Source organism: Antedon mediterranea, chromosome 6 (genome assembly GCF_964355755.1).
Source record: "Antedon mediterranea chromosome 6, ecAntMedi1.1, whole genome shotgun sequence".
In the NCBI taxonomy this organism is placed as follows: Eukaryota; Metazoa; Echinodermata; class Crinoidea; order Comatulida; family Antedonidae; genus Antedon; species Antedon mediterranea.
In genome coordinates this window covers 17,940,348-17,958,539 of record NC_092675.1, presented here as the reverse complement: position 1 = coordinate 17,958,539, position 18,192 = coordinate 17,940,348, and the positions used below count along the sequence as shown (strand labels likewise).

Sequence of the window (18,192 nt, the reverse complement as noted above, 5' to 3'; positions counted from 1 at the left end):
ATATATATATATATATATATATATATATATATATATATATAGGTTATTTGATTTACTTAATTGATTATAAAATATTGTCAAAGTATTTTAAAAATTAATTTTCTTAAATGACATCTCATTATTCATGCTGCTTGATGTATAAAATATCATTTACATAATATATACATAGTAGTTATTTAATATTTCAAAGCATTACCATATATGGTATGTATAGCATATAGGCCAAAGCATAGCCTTCTGTCTAGGCTTATTGCAGTCAATAGCTTTAAGCGTATACAAATATAGACTGAAAATGTCTTCCTTTAATAATTAACACTGTTATATATCAAGTAGGTTTGTTTATGTTCAAGTTTTAAATTGATGAAAAAAGTGTTAATGTAGAACTTCCCTAATGTTTTTGATTAATGAGCAATATGATGATATGATGTGTTTCTTAATATAGAATAAGCTGTTGTTGCTATGGAGGAAGGATGCAGGGGGTCAGAGTTCATTTTCCCTAATTAGTATATTTAAAATGTTCTCGCTGATATTAAAAACAAGTGCTAGGATTTTATATTCCAATGTTGTTATTTACAACAGAACATCTTATTTGAACAATAATATTACATCAACATTTACTGACACTGTGACAGTAGGCTTACCTGTGTTTGCCATTTGAATATTTTAATTTAGTATTTCCCTAAGCCATTCAAATTGTTACCATAGTAATAAAGTATAGTACACTAACCATTTCAAATTTACATTAATAGTTTCATTTGACATCTGAGTGAACTATTTTAATAACTTTTTGAAATTATAAAATTGATGAATGTATAAATGTTGATTATACTGTACATCCTGCTGCCATGTAGTAATTGCATTCACTGCTGTCAAATTGATTATTTATATTTTACAACATTACAGTACCCGTTTTTAACAAAAGTCATGTTTATAGTGTACACTCTATGAATCACTATAAACATTGTGATTATATATACCATAAAGATATAAATTCATCAGTAATTTACTGTACAGATATAAATGAACTTATACCATTTCTGTTCACAGTATGATAATATGTTGTTGATTTTGGGATGTTAATATGCTGAAAAGATGGGAGCCTATCAGTTGGCTGGTTGTACTTTAACATGGAAATATTCTCCTTCTGACCAATTATGTTCTGTGTTACATTATACCTGCACAAATTAGAATGTATTGCAATAGGCCTACTAATATTTGAGGAGTCTGTTATGACAGACTTGGAGAACTGTGAATCAACCTATGATGGTCACATATGGTACCAAACAAATGCAAACTTGTTGACAAGCAGCCTCATTCCTACTTTATATATTAATGACCTTTGACTTTTATTGGAATTCCAGGCATCTACTCACTCCTAACAAACTCTTGACTCCTCTGCATCTTTTATTATACTCTGTGCCTTTGTTAGGAAATGTAGTATGTTAGATTCATGTTTGTATATATTTGATATGGTATTCATTTTGAATTACCATATTTAAATTGTGTGCTACATTGTATATTTTTCCTAATAAAATTGTTTTTTGTTGTTGTAATTTTAACTTTAAAATTTTAGATAAACTATTTTAATGATGATTGTCAAAAATCAAATGTTGCCAATTGTGTTTTTAATAACTTGTACAGTATTTTTTAAAGGAAAAATAATTTATCATTTTTATTTTAAATCGCATAAAAGCTCAGGGAGGCACTAATAAATATTAATTTTCTTTTTTTTCTTCAAATAAGATATTTAACCAAGCCTATCATTCATTCAGGAAATCTGTAACTATATTTCCTCTCTTCTGAATGAAGTCCGATCATGTGGAGTAGACGTTTTAAGGCACTCTTTTTCTAGTACATGCTTTCTAGTATTAAATTTTATTCACAATAAACACACAAATGATTTAACTATTGTTTTGGCCAGAATAATTTGCTATCATGCAATAACAAAAATTTAGGCAGGATCCTAAATTCAAATGGCATGGATAGCTCAATATTCAAACCTACCATGCTTTTATACTGTATCAGAAAAATTTGTACAAGTTGTTGGTGCATGATCCATATGGCAAAGCAGACCAAGATATGTTGGTGCTGCTCTGGTCCAATTAGCTATCCAAACTTGACAGAATTGTCATGTTTTCATGGCGATTGGCTTCATACTTTGGTAGAAAAAGAAATCCTCCTTTTAGATGACTCGTAAATAAAGAGAATGCGAAATTAAATTTCCTTTAATATGGTTTGCAGTGTATGTTCAAAGTGTAGCTAGTTGTTTTTGTATGAAGTTATATTTTAAAGAATTGAGAAATAAAACTGTTAAATTTTACTGAGAATGAAAGAAACAAAGATCTTATTAAGTAATATGTATATTATAGGTTTTTCAATACACAATATATACTGTACATACTTCCAGGTACACATGCATTTTGTATGTAATTATAATGAATATCTATTGATAATACTTGACAATTATTATCTAAAGACATTTAGTATTTTTATTATCAAGAAACAAACTGATTCTATTATTATGTTTTTGTTGCTAATTTTAATTTAAGATTTTTTAAGTCATTCATTTATGTTAGTTTTAGTTTATTGCACTTAAACTTAAGCTGCATTATAATCAATAAATCATGCATCAATAAAATTAATAACAGAAATTCATTTCAGGTCTTTTGATTATGTTTGTTGTTTTGTAGTAAATGTGTAGGTTTGTCATATCAAGCGAGTTGGTGAGTCGTTTAAAGCTCTGTCGACACTATCAAACTTTATGTGACAACAAAATGTGATGTGCTCATATATGGACATGTTGTCATATCACTACCATATATGGGCATATCACTACCATATTTGGGCACATCACACTTTTTTGTCAACTAGTAGTGTAGACAGCTTTAGACCGAGTTCGATTCGTACTGGGATTGATTCAAAGACTGCACACTTCTCAGATTAAAGGGCCTAGTGAACTTTATAATGAACAATGAACTTTTGAAATAAGTGGATAACTGAAAGAAGCCCATGTGATATCCTAGAGAGGTCAGTGCGTCGTAATATTTCTAGGAGGCTGGAGATAAAATATATGTAACATGGCGCATAATTATATAACTGTATTTTTATTGCTTCAACCTTACTCTTTAAATTTAAGTGGGTCTTACATCTGTTACATTTTAATGTGAATCTTACAATACCAGAATGACTTGACCATACAGACAAAAACACATTTTTTTTTTCACTTTCACATTTATTATACACACATATTCTGCACTCTCGCATTCAAGCAACTACTGTATTGAATTTTATAAAACGGAACACTCTAATTCAATCAAATTCATTATGTATTCTCCTCCCAAACTAACCAAAAGATAAACATTTTTTCTCTCTAATACAGTGAGTAATGTTTGTTTTTATTTAACATTTAGAGCCAATCACATGAAGATTGTGGTACTCTCATCATGAAACAGCCTGTAGTGCATTAAAATGTTAGTTAAAACTAGCGTCTTTGAATATTTACATTATACTGTATTTATATAATATATATACCTATTATCATTATCATTACACAAGACCTGCATATAACCAAATTAATATCACATATACTATATATTTTGTAATAAATACATAAACAGAACTAGACGTGCAAAACACCTTAATTTAACAGTACAAATAGTTTAGTTTAGTTACCACAGTTTGCATTAAAATGGTTTAGTATTGCTCTGTATAGGAAGGATCAGGGCAGTCATTAAAATTTGGAAAGCTACAAACAAGTTTGGAAGTTTAGCATTTTGGAACTCGCATGACAGTGTTGGTTTTTGGTTATTTAGAGTTTAAATTCAAGAACGGTAGTGTATTTTAATCATTTACTTCATGCTATAGGAGATAATATGATAAGAAGCCTTCTGGTTGCTCAAGAAGGTGCCATGACTGTCTTTGATTTTTAAATCATTGAGAGTGAATTCAAGAGAGGGGGCCAACTTCTACAATGGTCGTTGAGATAAGATATGGCTTTATTGGACATTTAGTACATTTAAATTTAAATCATGGAGAGTAAATTCAAGAGAGGGCTGTTTTCCCCAACTTCTACAATGGTCGTTGAGATAAGATATGGCTTTATTAGACATTTAGTACATTTTAATTTCAATTCTTGGATGCACTCTACTCTTGATACCATTCTTGGTATAAGATACCCTTTTCACACCAAAAGCGACTCCGGAGTTTAAAACTGCGGGGTTGAACAGCTGAACATTCTCCGGAGAGCGAATTGCGGGGACACCCCGGTGTTTTGGTGTGAAAGGTACCAACATCAATGCTCCGGAGTTTTAGGTCAAAAGGTCATCCTCATACGATCACTCATTGCTTTAGTTTTATTTCAAAAAACTTTAAATATTTGTACAAAATATATAGAGGGTCTAGAAAATAATAAGTAGTATCAATAAAACATTATATTACTTCTGAGACTTTTGAAAGTAATTATTAAATTAAAAATATTATTAATTAAAATGATTCTAATGATCATCGCTATGTAAACAAACAAAATAGAGGGCGACATTAACAATTTCATTTTATAAACCCTGGTGTTGCTAGGTTGGTGTGAAAGGGGTATCTCCGGAGTTTCTCAATGTTTTGAATGGTCATAAACCCCGGGGTGTCTCTTGAGTTTTGGTGTGAAAGAAGCCTATGACAGAGAATTACCGTAAACAACATAATATCATTTTAAAACAAGATTAAACTACAAATACAGTGCAATCAAACTGTGATAACTACCATATAACATATACATATCTAATTCTATATACTGTACTATCTAATATTCTATCCAATCATAAGTCTAAAAATTAAATTTGCATTGATTGCGCAATACTTGCATTGTTATCGCTTTCTAAAAAGAGAACATAAATAAAGAAACAATACAATACGGCGTTTAACAATTCCGCATTTTAAAAATGGTGTATGTAAGCTAATAATGAGCTTTTGCTTCAGGACAAAAATATTACTTTGCGCATGCATATTGTATAAGACTATTCCATTAATTTCATCTTTGTCTCCCGTTCCAAAATAAAATCTTGCTAATAGTTTCATTGCATAATACTCAACTAAATTAGTTCACAATTCGAGCTAAATAAGTTTACTTTGGATATTTTTTGAGAACATAAAATACATTAAAATAAAGGAAGAGGGGGTTAAAGAAGTCCATATAACCCATTTAAAGCTCTGTATACACTATCAAACTAGTTTGACAAAAATTACCTCATCATGTCTATATATGGGCACATTTTTTTTTCATATTGAGTTTGATAGTGTAACTAATCATGAAATGATAGCTACTCTCACCACAGCTATAATTCTTTTAGTTGGTGGTTCCATTAGTTGCTAGTGGTCCTGTGCTAAAGCAGGAATCCAAGAACACTTGAGCAATTTCACTCACCATTGATCGATCTGGAACGCTTTGAGACATGCCATATATAGCAGCCTAGGATAAAGACAAATAAATGCACTGTTACTCCTTTGATTATTATTCGCATATAGGCCAATTCCAAGGGTAGGAAAAAGTGAGTTCATTCACTGTCAAAGGTGGCAACCCTGTAAATATACACATAATCTACACAATTTATATTTTAGTAGTATAAATCTTGAATCTTTTTTCTCTCAATTTAAAGCTCTGTCTACACTATCAAACTAGTTTAACAAAAAAAGGTGTCATGTGCCCAAATATGGTAGTGATATGGCATCGTAATTTTTTTTTCTCCATAAAATTTGATAGTGTAGACAAAGCTTAAAAGATATACTGTATTGTTAACTTACAGCCCCATCTGCTTTCTTCTTTGGGTCTTTCATTATTTCTGCTGTCAATTTCTTGACATCTTGAATAAACTCATCAGCTACTCCCTCCTCAGTCTGACACAAAGTCACACATAAATGGAAGCTAAAAACGATCCAAAAATAATTTAAAGACTTTGTTATTTAGAGGTTGGGATAAAAGAGATAGAGCATGAGAATTATATTGCAGTTGGGAGAGTTAAATTGTGCAATCCCTTTTTGGATCGAGAAATTTACAAATAAATAATGGGTTGTTTATGAGTTATTTAAATCTATTGAACCAAAATTAACACCACTTGAAAGTGGCCATATTCACCAATCACAAGATATTTTGCTTAAATATTGAGTATTAAATAATTATTTAAGTATTTCCCTTAAATTGTCTTCACTTCAGATTTGTTTAACTTTAAGGGTGTTTCCCTTAGTTTAAGTGTGAATGGTGAATACGGCCAAAACACGGTGAAACATCCAGTAAATAGTAAGTAACACCTTTATATTGTCCCGATGTTGATAGAAATGGACATTATAACACATTATGTTTAAAGCACTTTACCTAGCTGGAAATTGAAGAACATTCAGATTCCAGCCCTTCCCTGTCAAGGCACCTGATAATCTGTATACATCAAAGTCATTAGATCCAACTGCAACAACACTCACTTCTGGTTTACCATATATAAATATACCTTTAATTTGTCTGAGGCTAGAAGAGTAAATAGTCAATATTAAGTAATACATTATTATCATAGTAATATCAAAATATACTCCCTAAGCGCTACAATACGATTTTCTTTTAGAACACCAATGTGCGACTGTATACAACATTTTAATACTGAATAATTTATTTTTGCTGAAAAGCTAAACTAAAAATGATGAAATTCATTATTATCTATTTTTAACACTAGACAACTAGCATTATATCTATCCTCTGTTGAATTTGCCACTACAGTATATTTTATTACAAAATACTATTAGTCTGTCAAACACATTTTCAGAACAATCAAATTTAAATGCTACAAATAAGACAACTAAGATCTCATACTGTTTTTCAATATATCTAGCTGTTGACACAATCTTCCTGGTGCTGTCAATGTATCCATTTTCTCCAAAGTGAACAAGTGTTGCCCAACATCCTGCCACTAATGCACCAGCTCGGCTACCTAAAATAAAACAAAGTTGTATACAACACATGCTTGGGTACAAGCTAACATTTCCCTGAGTCAAGAGTTCTGGTCATGGTTCCAATCCTAGTTAATGATAAGTATATAATGCACCAATAACATGTTTTGAATAGTTTATCAAGTCCTTTATTGTTGACATATGCTGTGTATATATACAAACAGCCATGCATTCTATTCGAAGGATGAGGCAATGTCTAAGGGTACACACAATATGACACATACAGGTCTCAAACCAATGCATCTCACATGGTAATCAATTCACTTTATCATTACACAATATTGCTCTAAAATCTTGATTTCATTCTAGAATAACCAGGGACATTCTGCATTTTAGGCAGACTGCTATACAATAAAATTTGGTGATCATTTACCAACAGATTGAAGCTTACCTGCTAAACCAGGCGAGGCATAAATACCTCCTTGCCAATCTGGATTCACGTAATATTGCTGAGCTCGATATTTTCTGTCACTGTACAGAATCACAGACGAGCCTTTTGGTGCAAATCCATACTACATTGATAAAAACACAATAAAATGAATCCACAATTTCATGTACACTACCAAACAAGAAAAAGTGGAGTTGTGGCTTGGTGGTTATGGTGACTACCAATCAAAGGGTCATGTCAGTGTCAGGATTTTTTCTAATGACAAATTATAACTCCACTCTAAAAGAATGATAAGACTTTGTTTGTGTATATGTTTGATTTTAACAGGATTGCCACTTTTAAGAAGGATAGTGAATGATTCGCTTATGGATATCTTTGCCAATTTGCCTAAATATATACTTTTAAAAACAACACCAACAATACAGTGCATACAATCAGTAAGATTTGACTTTTAGTGACATATTGGATGTGCATGTACAGGATATTAGATATACAAACCAAACGATATCAAAGGAGCTTTAGGTGCAGTTTTCATAAAACGTACAGTTCTGTACTTGGCGATATTACTCTGTTAGTATGTGGTATGGTGATATTGTGTAGAATGTATATAGTTACCTTGTGTGTATCAGCAGATATACTGGTGACTCCATCAACGGTAAAATCACATGCTGGGATGGTGAAGCCTGCCTTCTTCATAAATGGAACTAAAAACCCACCTAAGCAACAGTCTACATGCACTGGGATACCATAACGACGACCTAACTGTAGAGCATATGATAAACAGAATCAATTATTAAGAATATTGGCAAAATAAAGATTAAACAAGTCTCAAGGGAGATTTATGAGGGCTTTTGTATGTTATTCTAGATATATTCCTAGACTTATCCTTTAATTTAAGTTGTTTCCTAAAATGCCCAGGTTTAAGCTTATTTTGGCCTAAAGCTCTTAGACTATTAATGTACACCGTTCTGTATGGATATAGATATGACATAAAAGAAATGGCTTATATAACTGTATACATTATATCTGGGTTATCATCACCTTCACCATTGTCTTTCTTATCCCTTATCATTGTATTTACTTACAGCTGCAATGTCTCCTATAGGATCTAATATTCCATGAGGAAAACTTGGCGCTGATCCAACAAGCATACAAGTTTTCTTTGTAATCAATCTCTTCATTGCCTTTTAAAAAATAATAATGTAATACTTAATATCTGTTAGACACAACTATTCATTGCCTTAAAAAAATGTAATACTTAATATCTGTTAGACACAACAATGAGAAGTTTTTCCTGGAATTGTGACAGGAAGGAGCCTGGGAATGGTACACTATAAACTACGATAATAATACTAAAAAATGAATATTACTTTAAATGCAAATTTTTTTAATCTGTATTTGTATTATTGTTTGTATTGATATATTTATCACGGAATAAAACAAATAAATAAATGATTTGTCAATTGCCTTCTAGCTTTCTCTAAACAAAACATTGATCTTTGTAGTGCTATGACAAGGATGTTTGTTGGTTAATAAGTTTAACTTACTTTAATGTTAACTTCACTTGTGACAGGGTCAATAGGCACATGAACCAACTTCATCTTAAAATAGTGAGCAGCTTTGTTAAAAGCACTATGGACACTAATTGGAGCCAGACTGTGAAATTAAACAAATATGTATTTTTTTTTGTTTTAACCATATTTAATGAGGGTGATCCATCCAGCTAATGCTGATCATTAGGAACCCTCAGAGGGTCACAAGACAAACATATACACAAGATGCTCTACATAAACAAAGTCTTATTACAAGTCTTTGGGAGTGGAGTTGTAATTTGGTCCTTAGAAAAAATCCTGACATGTGACGAGACTTGAACCCAGGACCCTTGGAGTGGTAGCCAAGCATTATAACCACCAAGCCACAACTCCACTCATAAAAATATTATTATAAATTTAATCACAGTATATTACAAGTTTGCCAAAAAGCATTGATACTATCTACTGCATGTCTATACTAAAAAAGCGCCCCCTATAATATCCTAATTTATACAATAATTAATCTCATGAACGAGATGTCAAGTAATACAAATTTTGCACACATTACGTAGGTCACATATGTGAGGAATTGTAACAAAACTATAAACTACATCTTTAGTTGAATTACATTCAATCATAACTTACATTTCAGGATACAGTATACCCTTTTCAAACCAGATGCTACGATATGCCAGGCAAGCCATCAGAATGCTCTCTGTACCACCTGATGTCACCTATACAGTGTTAAAGTCACATATAAATTATTTAGTTTGTGTAGTCCATGTTTTTTATTAAACTCAGTTACCAAGAATGAATGAGAATTTTCTTTGGTACCTGTTCAAAAGGGTGTTGCAAATGACAATGCTATGCAAGTGTACTTTTTTAACACAAACACCTCTCCATTCAGAAGATGTTTAAATGCCAAACTCTGACGTAAAATGTTCCAAAGAGTTATTTACATAGAAACATAAAAAATTTGTGGAAAAAACGCAATTTTTTTATGGAAATTATTACTATCTTCAGATCACTAGCCTCCATTCTAATGCCTGTGATGTCAATATGAAAGAGAACATTAACTTACTGTACCACAGCCTTGTGATCCTCCATTGAACATCTTGACACACATGGCAACAACTTCAGATTCCATCTTCCTAAGAGCAGGAAACACATCTGGATGCAGTGGATTGGTCCAAGCAAACTCCTCATATATCTATTGCAATGAAAATATAATAATCTAGCAAAGTGTTTCATATTATATACATATTAACTTAACTGTGTGGAACACGCCTGCTGAACATACTTGCTTTCATATTCAGGTGTTTCAAACTTTAGAGAAGAGAAGTGTAGTGGAATGAGCAGATTATTTTTCAATTACTGAGTAAGTGGTCGAGCGGTTAAGGCAATGGAACCGTAATTACGTAGCCATAACATCGGCAAGGGTTCAAGGTTCCTCCATGGTTCTGGTGGTAGAACAAGTCTTCTCGGATAAGGGCCATAAACCGTAGGTCCAGTGTACACATATAGCTCATGTGCACTTTAAAGAACCTAGAGTACATCTTTCGAGACAAGTAGGGGTTACCCTGTGTATTAGTACACACACAGCCACTGATCATAGCTGGGCCCTCTGGGAGACCAGTTGTTGACTAAAGAGGTCGCCCAGTATAAAAAAATTATACAGACAAAAAAAGATAAAAAATAAGGTTTTCTATGATCTACATTGGCTTTTTTACTCAAAAATTTTGTAAAACGTAAGCAAGACTTACTTCACCACTAAGCTTTGAAAGTGCATCGGATCCATTGTAGACACATCCTGATACTTTACCACCCTTCCAATCAACCTTATCTACAAAGCAGAAACCCTATCTCATTAATATTTATCCTTTTCATATTATTTTCAGGGGCGGATCCAGGATCTTGATAAAAAAGGGGGAAGGGGGCGATATGGAAAAATAATCATCTAGTGAGGTCCAGGGGCATGCTCCCCCTGACAAATTTTTTTTTTAGATGCCAGGGAAAAGCATCTGAGGTGTTTTGGCCAATCGATTTTGAATATTATCTGAATATAGTGGGTTTTATAGACCATATTTAATATACGAAACTGTTTCTTTTTTATGCGCGCCAATAGCCTAAAGCCTGTTTTCCCATCGACGAAGCGTTACGACTAGTTGCTTTAAGTTGTGTTGAATTTTCAAATCGTTAAAGTTGAAAATAAATAACGATGATCAGGCCGGACCGCGAATATTTACATATTTTTACACGATCAACAATGATTTCTTGGTTCTTATTGAGTGTTGCTGGGACACATGGACGTGAAGTTTTGCAAAGTCAAGTACGGTCATGCGCAGTTTTCACTGATATCTTAATCTAGGCTTTACACTAAAGACAAACATTCAACCCAGCCTAGGACATATTTTCGCTGATATCTTAATATAGGCTTTACACTAAAGACAAACATTCAACTCAGCCTAGGACATGTTTTCGCTGATATCTTAATATAGGCTTTACACTAAAGACAAACATTCAACCCAACCTAGGACATGTTTTCGCTGATATCTTAATCTAGGCTTTACACTAAAGACAAACATTCAACTCAGCCTAGGACATGTTTTCGCTGATATCTTAATATAGGCTTTACACTAAAGACAAACATTCAACCCTGCCTAGGACATGTTTTCGCTGATATCTTAATATAGGCTTTACACTAAAGACAAACATTCAACTCAGCCTAGGACATGTTTTCGCTGATATCTTAATATAGGCTTTACACTAAAGACAAACATTCAACCCAGCCTAGGACATGTTTTCGCTGATATCTTAATCTAGGCTTTACACTAAAGACAAACATTCAACTCAGCCTAGGACATGTTTTCGCTGATATCTTAATATAGGCTTTACACTAAAGACAAACATTCAACCCAGCCTAGGACATGTTTTCGCTGATATCTTAATCTAGGCTTTACACTAAAGACAAACATTCAACTTAGCCTAGGACATGTTTTTGCTGATATCTTAATATAGGCTTTACACTAAAGACAAACATTCAACCCAGCCTAGGACATGTTTTCGCTGATATCTTAATCTAGGCTTTACACTAAAGACAAACATTCAACTCAGCCTAGGACATGTTTTCGCTGATATCTTAATCTAGGCTTTACACTAAAGACAAACATTCAACTCAGCCTAGGACATGTTTTCGCTGATATCTTAATCTAGGCTTTACACTAAAGACAAACATTCAACTCAGCCTAGGACATGTTTTCGCTGATATCTTAATATAGGCTTTACACTAAAGACAAACATTCAACTAAGCCTAGGACATGTTTTCGCTGATATCTTAATCTAGGCTTTACACTAAAGACAAACATTCAACTCAGCCTAGGACATGTTTTCGCTGATATCTTAATCTAGGCTTTACAGTAACACTAAAGACAAACATTAAAATTGTTTTTCTATTATGATTTAGTTTACTTACACTTGTTATTTTGAAATATCAGACTTTAAAAAAGTACAAAAAAGGTGAAAAACATTGTCGCGTTATAAAAATTCAAAATTGTCAGCGCGTACATATTTTTTCACAAACTATGACGTAATGTATGAACCATTTGATTGGTCACTCGGTTCGGCTTCCAGTCAAAGTTTTCAATCAAAACATATCTCATAATGCAACGCGCTTGTTTGGCTACTCTGTATGCATAATCATAAAACTGTGTGAAAACACCTTCCCAACCGCGACAAGTGGTAAACAATCCTAATTAGCATCATGCATAATGCATACTAATGGTTTGAAATCTTTGTTTACTTTCGCTCGTGACGATTTTCCAGACGAAATGAAATCATATAAATTTACCTGTTAATTACATAAACTTGTTGTTTTTGGCTCAAATTTTCGACTTATTTAAAGTGAATAACTTTAATATTACTTTGATATGGCCAATTTAAATTTAGAATATTTTTTTTTTCATTTTTTGTGTTTCAAGGGACAATACATCTTTAACTATATTATATATTTCAATTTCTTTATTTCCACATTCACCACAAAATATGTAAATGAATAAACATATGTAAATGGAAGATATATATCTTTAGACAGATCTTTAATATTAATTAAATCAATATTTCGTACCTAACTTCTGATAGTCTTTGACGCTTTTCAAAATTTCCTTCCTAGTTAAACCATGTTTTGGTAATGCTGTGATATACGTGCTACCCTCAGTACCCCTGAACAATTCTTCTTGAAGACCAGCTTTTGCCACATCTAGCTGTTCTTTAATCTGAAAACAGACAATCATATTATATGGTTCTCAAAGGCATTCTGCCCAAAAGGCTTTCATAAATTAAACTGAAAAAAGAAATGTATACATTCATTAACTAGAAAGTCACTCCGAGAGTGCATACCTCCGCCTACTGTAAAATTCTCCTACATCAGATTTCTCCGGTAAAAAAAAAATATATATATTTGTGTGTGTCTTAATGCTGTATGTGATTTAAGCTAATTTCACTACAAGCATGTGTATGCGAGTTTGGTGTAATGGTTATGTAACAAGCCTTTCAATTAACAATAGCTTCAGTTGACTAACAATAGAACAGCAACGAATTTGAAAAGAAATAGGTTTTGTAAACTATCGTACTGACGCGGGTATAAGCCCATACTCGGGTATAAGCCCACCCCCAACTTTTGACTAATTTTCATAAAAAATGAGGCACTCGGGTATAAGCCCACCCATTAAATCGAAGATCAACAGTGTGTGCCGTAGTACATTATTTTGTATTTGGCGACGTCCATACACCGAATACACCTACCTTTGATCATAACCAAGCTACTGTAGGCTTATATACGCTAGGCCATATGAGGCCTAGCGGTCCTGTTTTGTTTACACTCCATCGCGGTCGAAGATCGCTTCCCACGCGACCCTACAAGTCGCCAAAACGGAATACCACTATTTGGTATCGGCTCCCATAAACAAGCTTATTAAATTTCTTTGGTACATTTCTATTTAACCAACATTGTATACTTGCTTTTCTGCTTGATAAATTCTTGTTCAATTGATGTTTAAAATAAGTTATTCTACGATAAATTACACGAACTATAATAAGCTTAATTTTCCAACACTCCACACCTCGTGTATTTAGACTCGAGGCAACGTTGTACACGTCGCAACACCTCGTGAGGGCGCTCGCTCGCATGGTGGAATACACAGTGTACATGTGCTGTTTTTGACAATCTGCATTTTTGGATCCTCGGGTATAAGCCCACCCCCAAAACTTGACATGATTTCATGTTCAAGAGGGGTGGGCTTATACCTGCGTCAGTACGGTACTCGCATCAAAAAAAGTGCACATTAAATCAAATTATGTTTTAAAATTACAAATCACAAATTATAACTCTTGCCTCCTGTACAAAAATGAAGTTTTTTGGACAAGTAGTTCTTGAGAAAATTCAATTTGAGTTTACTGGTTACTTTAAGACTGTTCGCCAGCTTTTGAAAAATTCTGTCCTATCTTTTAACACTAGCCGGTCTGAAAATAATATCATTTTTGTTATTTTGTGAAGTTATTAATAAACCAATTTTGTAGATTTTCAATAGGCATGGTCTGAAGGTATATACCTATCTACATCCAAAAATTCAGAACGATAACTTGAAAACTGTAGGCGCTATCGTGCTAACCAACAAACAAACAAACACACACACAAACAAAGTGAATACTATACTTGGCAAAATTCTTTTTGCCAAGTAACAAACACACGCGATCGATTACATATACCTCCTTGGCGGAGGTAAATAACATCTGTTATATTAAAAAGATAACTGTAATACTATTTGAGTTTGGGGTTAAAGATGATGTGCTTGCAGTCAAGAGTCTTCCAATGTTCATTTAGCAATGACTTGAATTGATTTATACTTGATGCTGATTATATTGTATGTCTGATTGATAATTAGTAAGTCATAAATAGTTGAGGTTGTGTATGCTGATTGTAACAAATGATTTTGGGACAACATTGCTGTGACTTATTAACTTATAACTCTTCCACATTGTTTATCATGTAACCACAAAGTTTGCACACACCTGTATTTTGTATGGTTTCCACCTGATGTGTGTAAACTATGTGGTTTTGCTAGGGGATGTGAATGGATATGGTACATAACAGCAAATTTGGTAATACTTACCCTGCCTTTAATATATGGCATACTCCTGACACATGTGAATATGCTTTTCTTTATTCTCTGTGATAAAGCTGAAAAAAACCAGGTTTTCACATTTTTACATTTTCATATTAGCAAACAATAATAATGACATACAACTAGACAAAGGTTTCTATGCAAGACTTCCACATATAAATTACTAGCATTAGGGATATGATTATACTCAAGCATTGTACGTGTCATATACAGTAGTTTGAAGTTACATAACTTGGACTATTAGAACTATACTGTATATTAATTTCAAATAGCACTTTGTCATGTTATAATAGATTTTTGTCTCAAGGTTAAAATGGATCAACAGATTGGAAAAGATAAACTGAATTAGTAATTCACCAATCCTATAGAGAATTCAATGGTACAGGTTATATATCATTATAACAAGTTGCTAAATTTTATTCAGATTTCACTTTATATAAATTTGTTCTTTTATTTTACTATAAAATAGTATTATTGTATTTAATAGCTTACTAAGTTCTGGATGATTCAGCCATTGATAAATCCATGTTACGATTAACGTAATGCCAACTGAAAAAGCAATTAACTGCCAAGCTTCCAGTCCTTCACAATTGCTGTTTATTTTTTCTTTAAATTCATTGCAATACAGAAGAAAAATTTCCTACGCATATGGAAACAGAAAAAAGTAAATTTAATAGTGTATAGAGAGTAAAAGCTCGTGTTATAAGCTAATTGGGCATAGAGCATGGTTTTAGGTATAAAAAATAGATGATTATTATAATTATATGTTTGAGAGGTGTCTCCCCTGAGGTTGGAGCGAGTAGCATATACTGTACTTTTTACTTGCTAAATTGCAGCCTAGGCCTCGGCCTACCTAGGCCTGTGTGTTGTCAAGGTAAAGTGTGATCGGCCGCCGTGCAGATTAAATTACAACCTTACAGTATTCCCACCAAGTTTCAATCCAAATTGCGCAAATGTATCAAATTGTGCAACAAAGAAGAAATTTCAAATTTACAGTACATACATTAACATTATTTATAATTTTACGCCGTGGCTAAAGATACGGTACCGTATCCTAACTTCCATTTGCTAAAGGTACGGTAAAATTGCATTACGTCATAACCAGCCAATGGGGTGCTGGTACGTGTGTGATTTCATCGTATAAGGACTTTGGATTTTTTTTCATATCGCGAAAACAGTGATCAACCGCATTTTCATTATGCTTCATTTATCGCTATTATCGCCGTCGTGTGTGACAAAAACTAAATTTAGCCTACGTCTGTTATTATTGAAAAGCCAAAACAGGTTGATTTTAATTCTAGAATACAGAAAACCGTTTCAAAAGAGGCATAGGCCTACTTACTGCGTACTATAACCTCATGTGTTTGTTTGTGTAGGGAAAGCTGTGCCAGGCTGGGGACAGCTAGCTGCATGTGTGCGCTGATTTCTGTGACTCAGCCCTGGGGCTACTGTCTAAATCATAGTATTTGAGGGCCCCTTTATTGTCCGCATTTGCTTGTTGTTTATGGTCACCATCTGTAAACAAAATTTAATAAAAAAATATAGGCCTGGGCCTAAATAGGCCAAACCAAAATAAAACCTGCGCACACACATCCACCGATAGGCATTCTCTACTGTACAGACGCGATATGAAAAAAAATCCAAAGTCCTTATATGATGACTTTACACACGTACCAGCACCCCATTGGCTGATTATGACGTAATGCAATTTTACCGTACCTTTAGTAAACAGAAGTTAGAATACGGTACCGTATCTTTAGCCACAGCGACAATTTTACGCCGTGGTTAGGATTCCGGCACCGGAACTCAACTGCCCACCGTTAGGGAATCCGACACGCTATTGCGCATGCCCAGAGCTCTGGGAAGTGAATTATAGCTTGCACTAATAATAGTGCCACACCACGGAGAGTCGGAGTGTTATAGGGATTTACTGTAGCCTAGATCAAAGATCATATAGCGCCACGTAGTGGCGCTGTAGTATCTTTGGCCTAGATAGTCGTTGCGCGAGCGAGAGAGCGATGGATGAAACTTGGCCTATGCCATACATGAATTAATAATTAAAATATGACTATGAAAATAATTATGATATTAATAAGTATCAGTATCTATCTAAGAATCGTAATGCTGTTTTTAGCGTTGCGACCCTGACTTCCCGAACAGTTTTTTCACATCCACGCGGTGGCTGCCGTCAACAAATCAACTTGTGATTGCATGTTGTATATGTACAGTATAATGCGTTATGAAAAATCATAAAACTAGTCATGTATTTATATAATTCATAATGATATGAATTTTATATATGAATGAAGCAACCACTTTTTAATTACAAAATAAATACTATAGGCCCACTGGTCACGTAGTCTAACTGGTAGCCCTAGCCTAGATTAGTGGATCCCATATTAGAAGGCATCTAGGCTAGTTCGCCGTGTGGCGAAATAATCCATCGCTGTTGATAAGTATAGAGTCGCCGATTACCTCGCTCTGGGCATGCGCAATAGCGTGTCGGAATCCCTAACGCTGGGCAGTTGAGTTCCGGTGCCGGAATCCTAACCACGGCGACAATTTTATGTTCTCTCTTCTGGTCTAACCATCTAAAAAAATAATAATCCTAAACTAATAATATTAATATAGCCTCCTCCTCCTCTCAGTCTCAGCAGGACTCTCTCTCTTTTAGTCTTTCTTAAGCCTAGCCCAGGTAGGTATCATATACAGTACCTAAGAACTGCTGCTAGCTAGCCTACCTTATCTACAGTACCAGTAGAGGAGGCCTAACCTATCGCAGCCGGATCTACTACTACTAGCCTAGGCCTAGTTAGTACTAGTGTAGTAGCTAGCTTAGCTAGTTAGGCTTGATAATAGCCCCTAGCTAATCATAGGATAAAAATAATAAGGCGGCTAGGATCCCTAGACCATAACGAAATATTACCCAATATATTCCAAGACTTCTTAAAACTTCATCATACTCCATTTTTATAAATAAATACAATTTCAGTATATTAAATCTACTGTTATATAAGATCTTTTCACACACACGACCGCACAGTATAGTAAGAGAGATCAAAATTGGAGAGATTCTCAATTTCGCAATATATCGTAGGTGGCGTTTTAAAAT

At 33.7% G+C, this 18,192-nt stretch overlaps 2 protein-coding genes across 2 annotated transcripts in view; both read right to left on the bottom strand.

Moving 5' to 3' along the window:
* The window catches only part of LOC140052670 (heterogeneous nuclear ribonucleoprotein A/B-like), a 279,728-nt gene that overhangs the window by 19,975 nt on the left and 241,561 nt on the right, over positions 1-18,192 (bottom strand). The window lies entirely within an intron of this gene.
* LOC140051371 (sphingosine-1-phosphate lyase 1-like) lies at positions 3,107-18,110 on the bottom strand. The gene is made up of 15 exons (XM_072096563.1): positions 18,007-18,110; positions 15,573-15,720; positions 15,069-15,136; positions 13,025-13,172; positions 10,665-10,744; positions 9,983-10,111; positions 9,547-9,635; positions 8,917-9,025; positions 8,455-8,553; positions 7,985-8,131; positions 7,373-7,493; positions 6,845-6,962; positions 6,359-6,505; positions 5,791-5,911; positions 3,107-5,458 (listed from the first exon to the last, which is right to left on the bottom strand). Exons 1-15 carry the CDS (start codon positions 18,046-18,048, stop codon positions 5,336-5,338), a joined length of 1,689 nt encoding a protein of 562 aa, XP_071952664.1. The 5' UTR covers positions 18,049-18,110; the 3' UTR covers positions 3,107-5,335.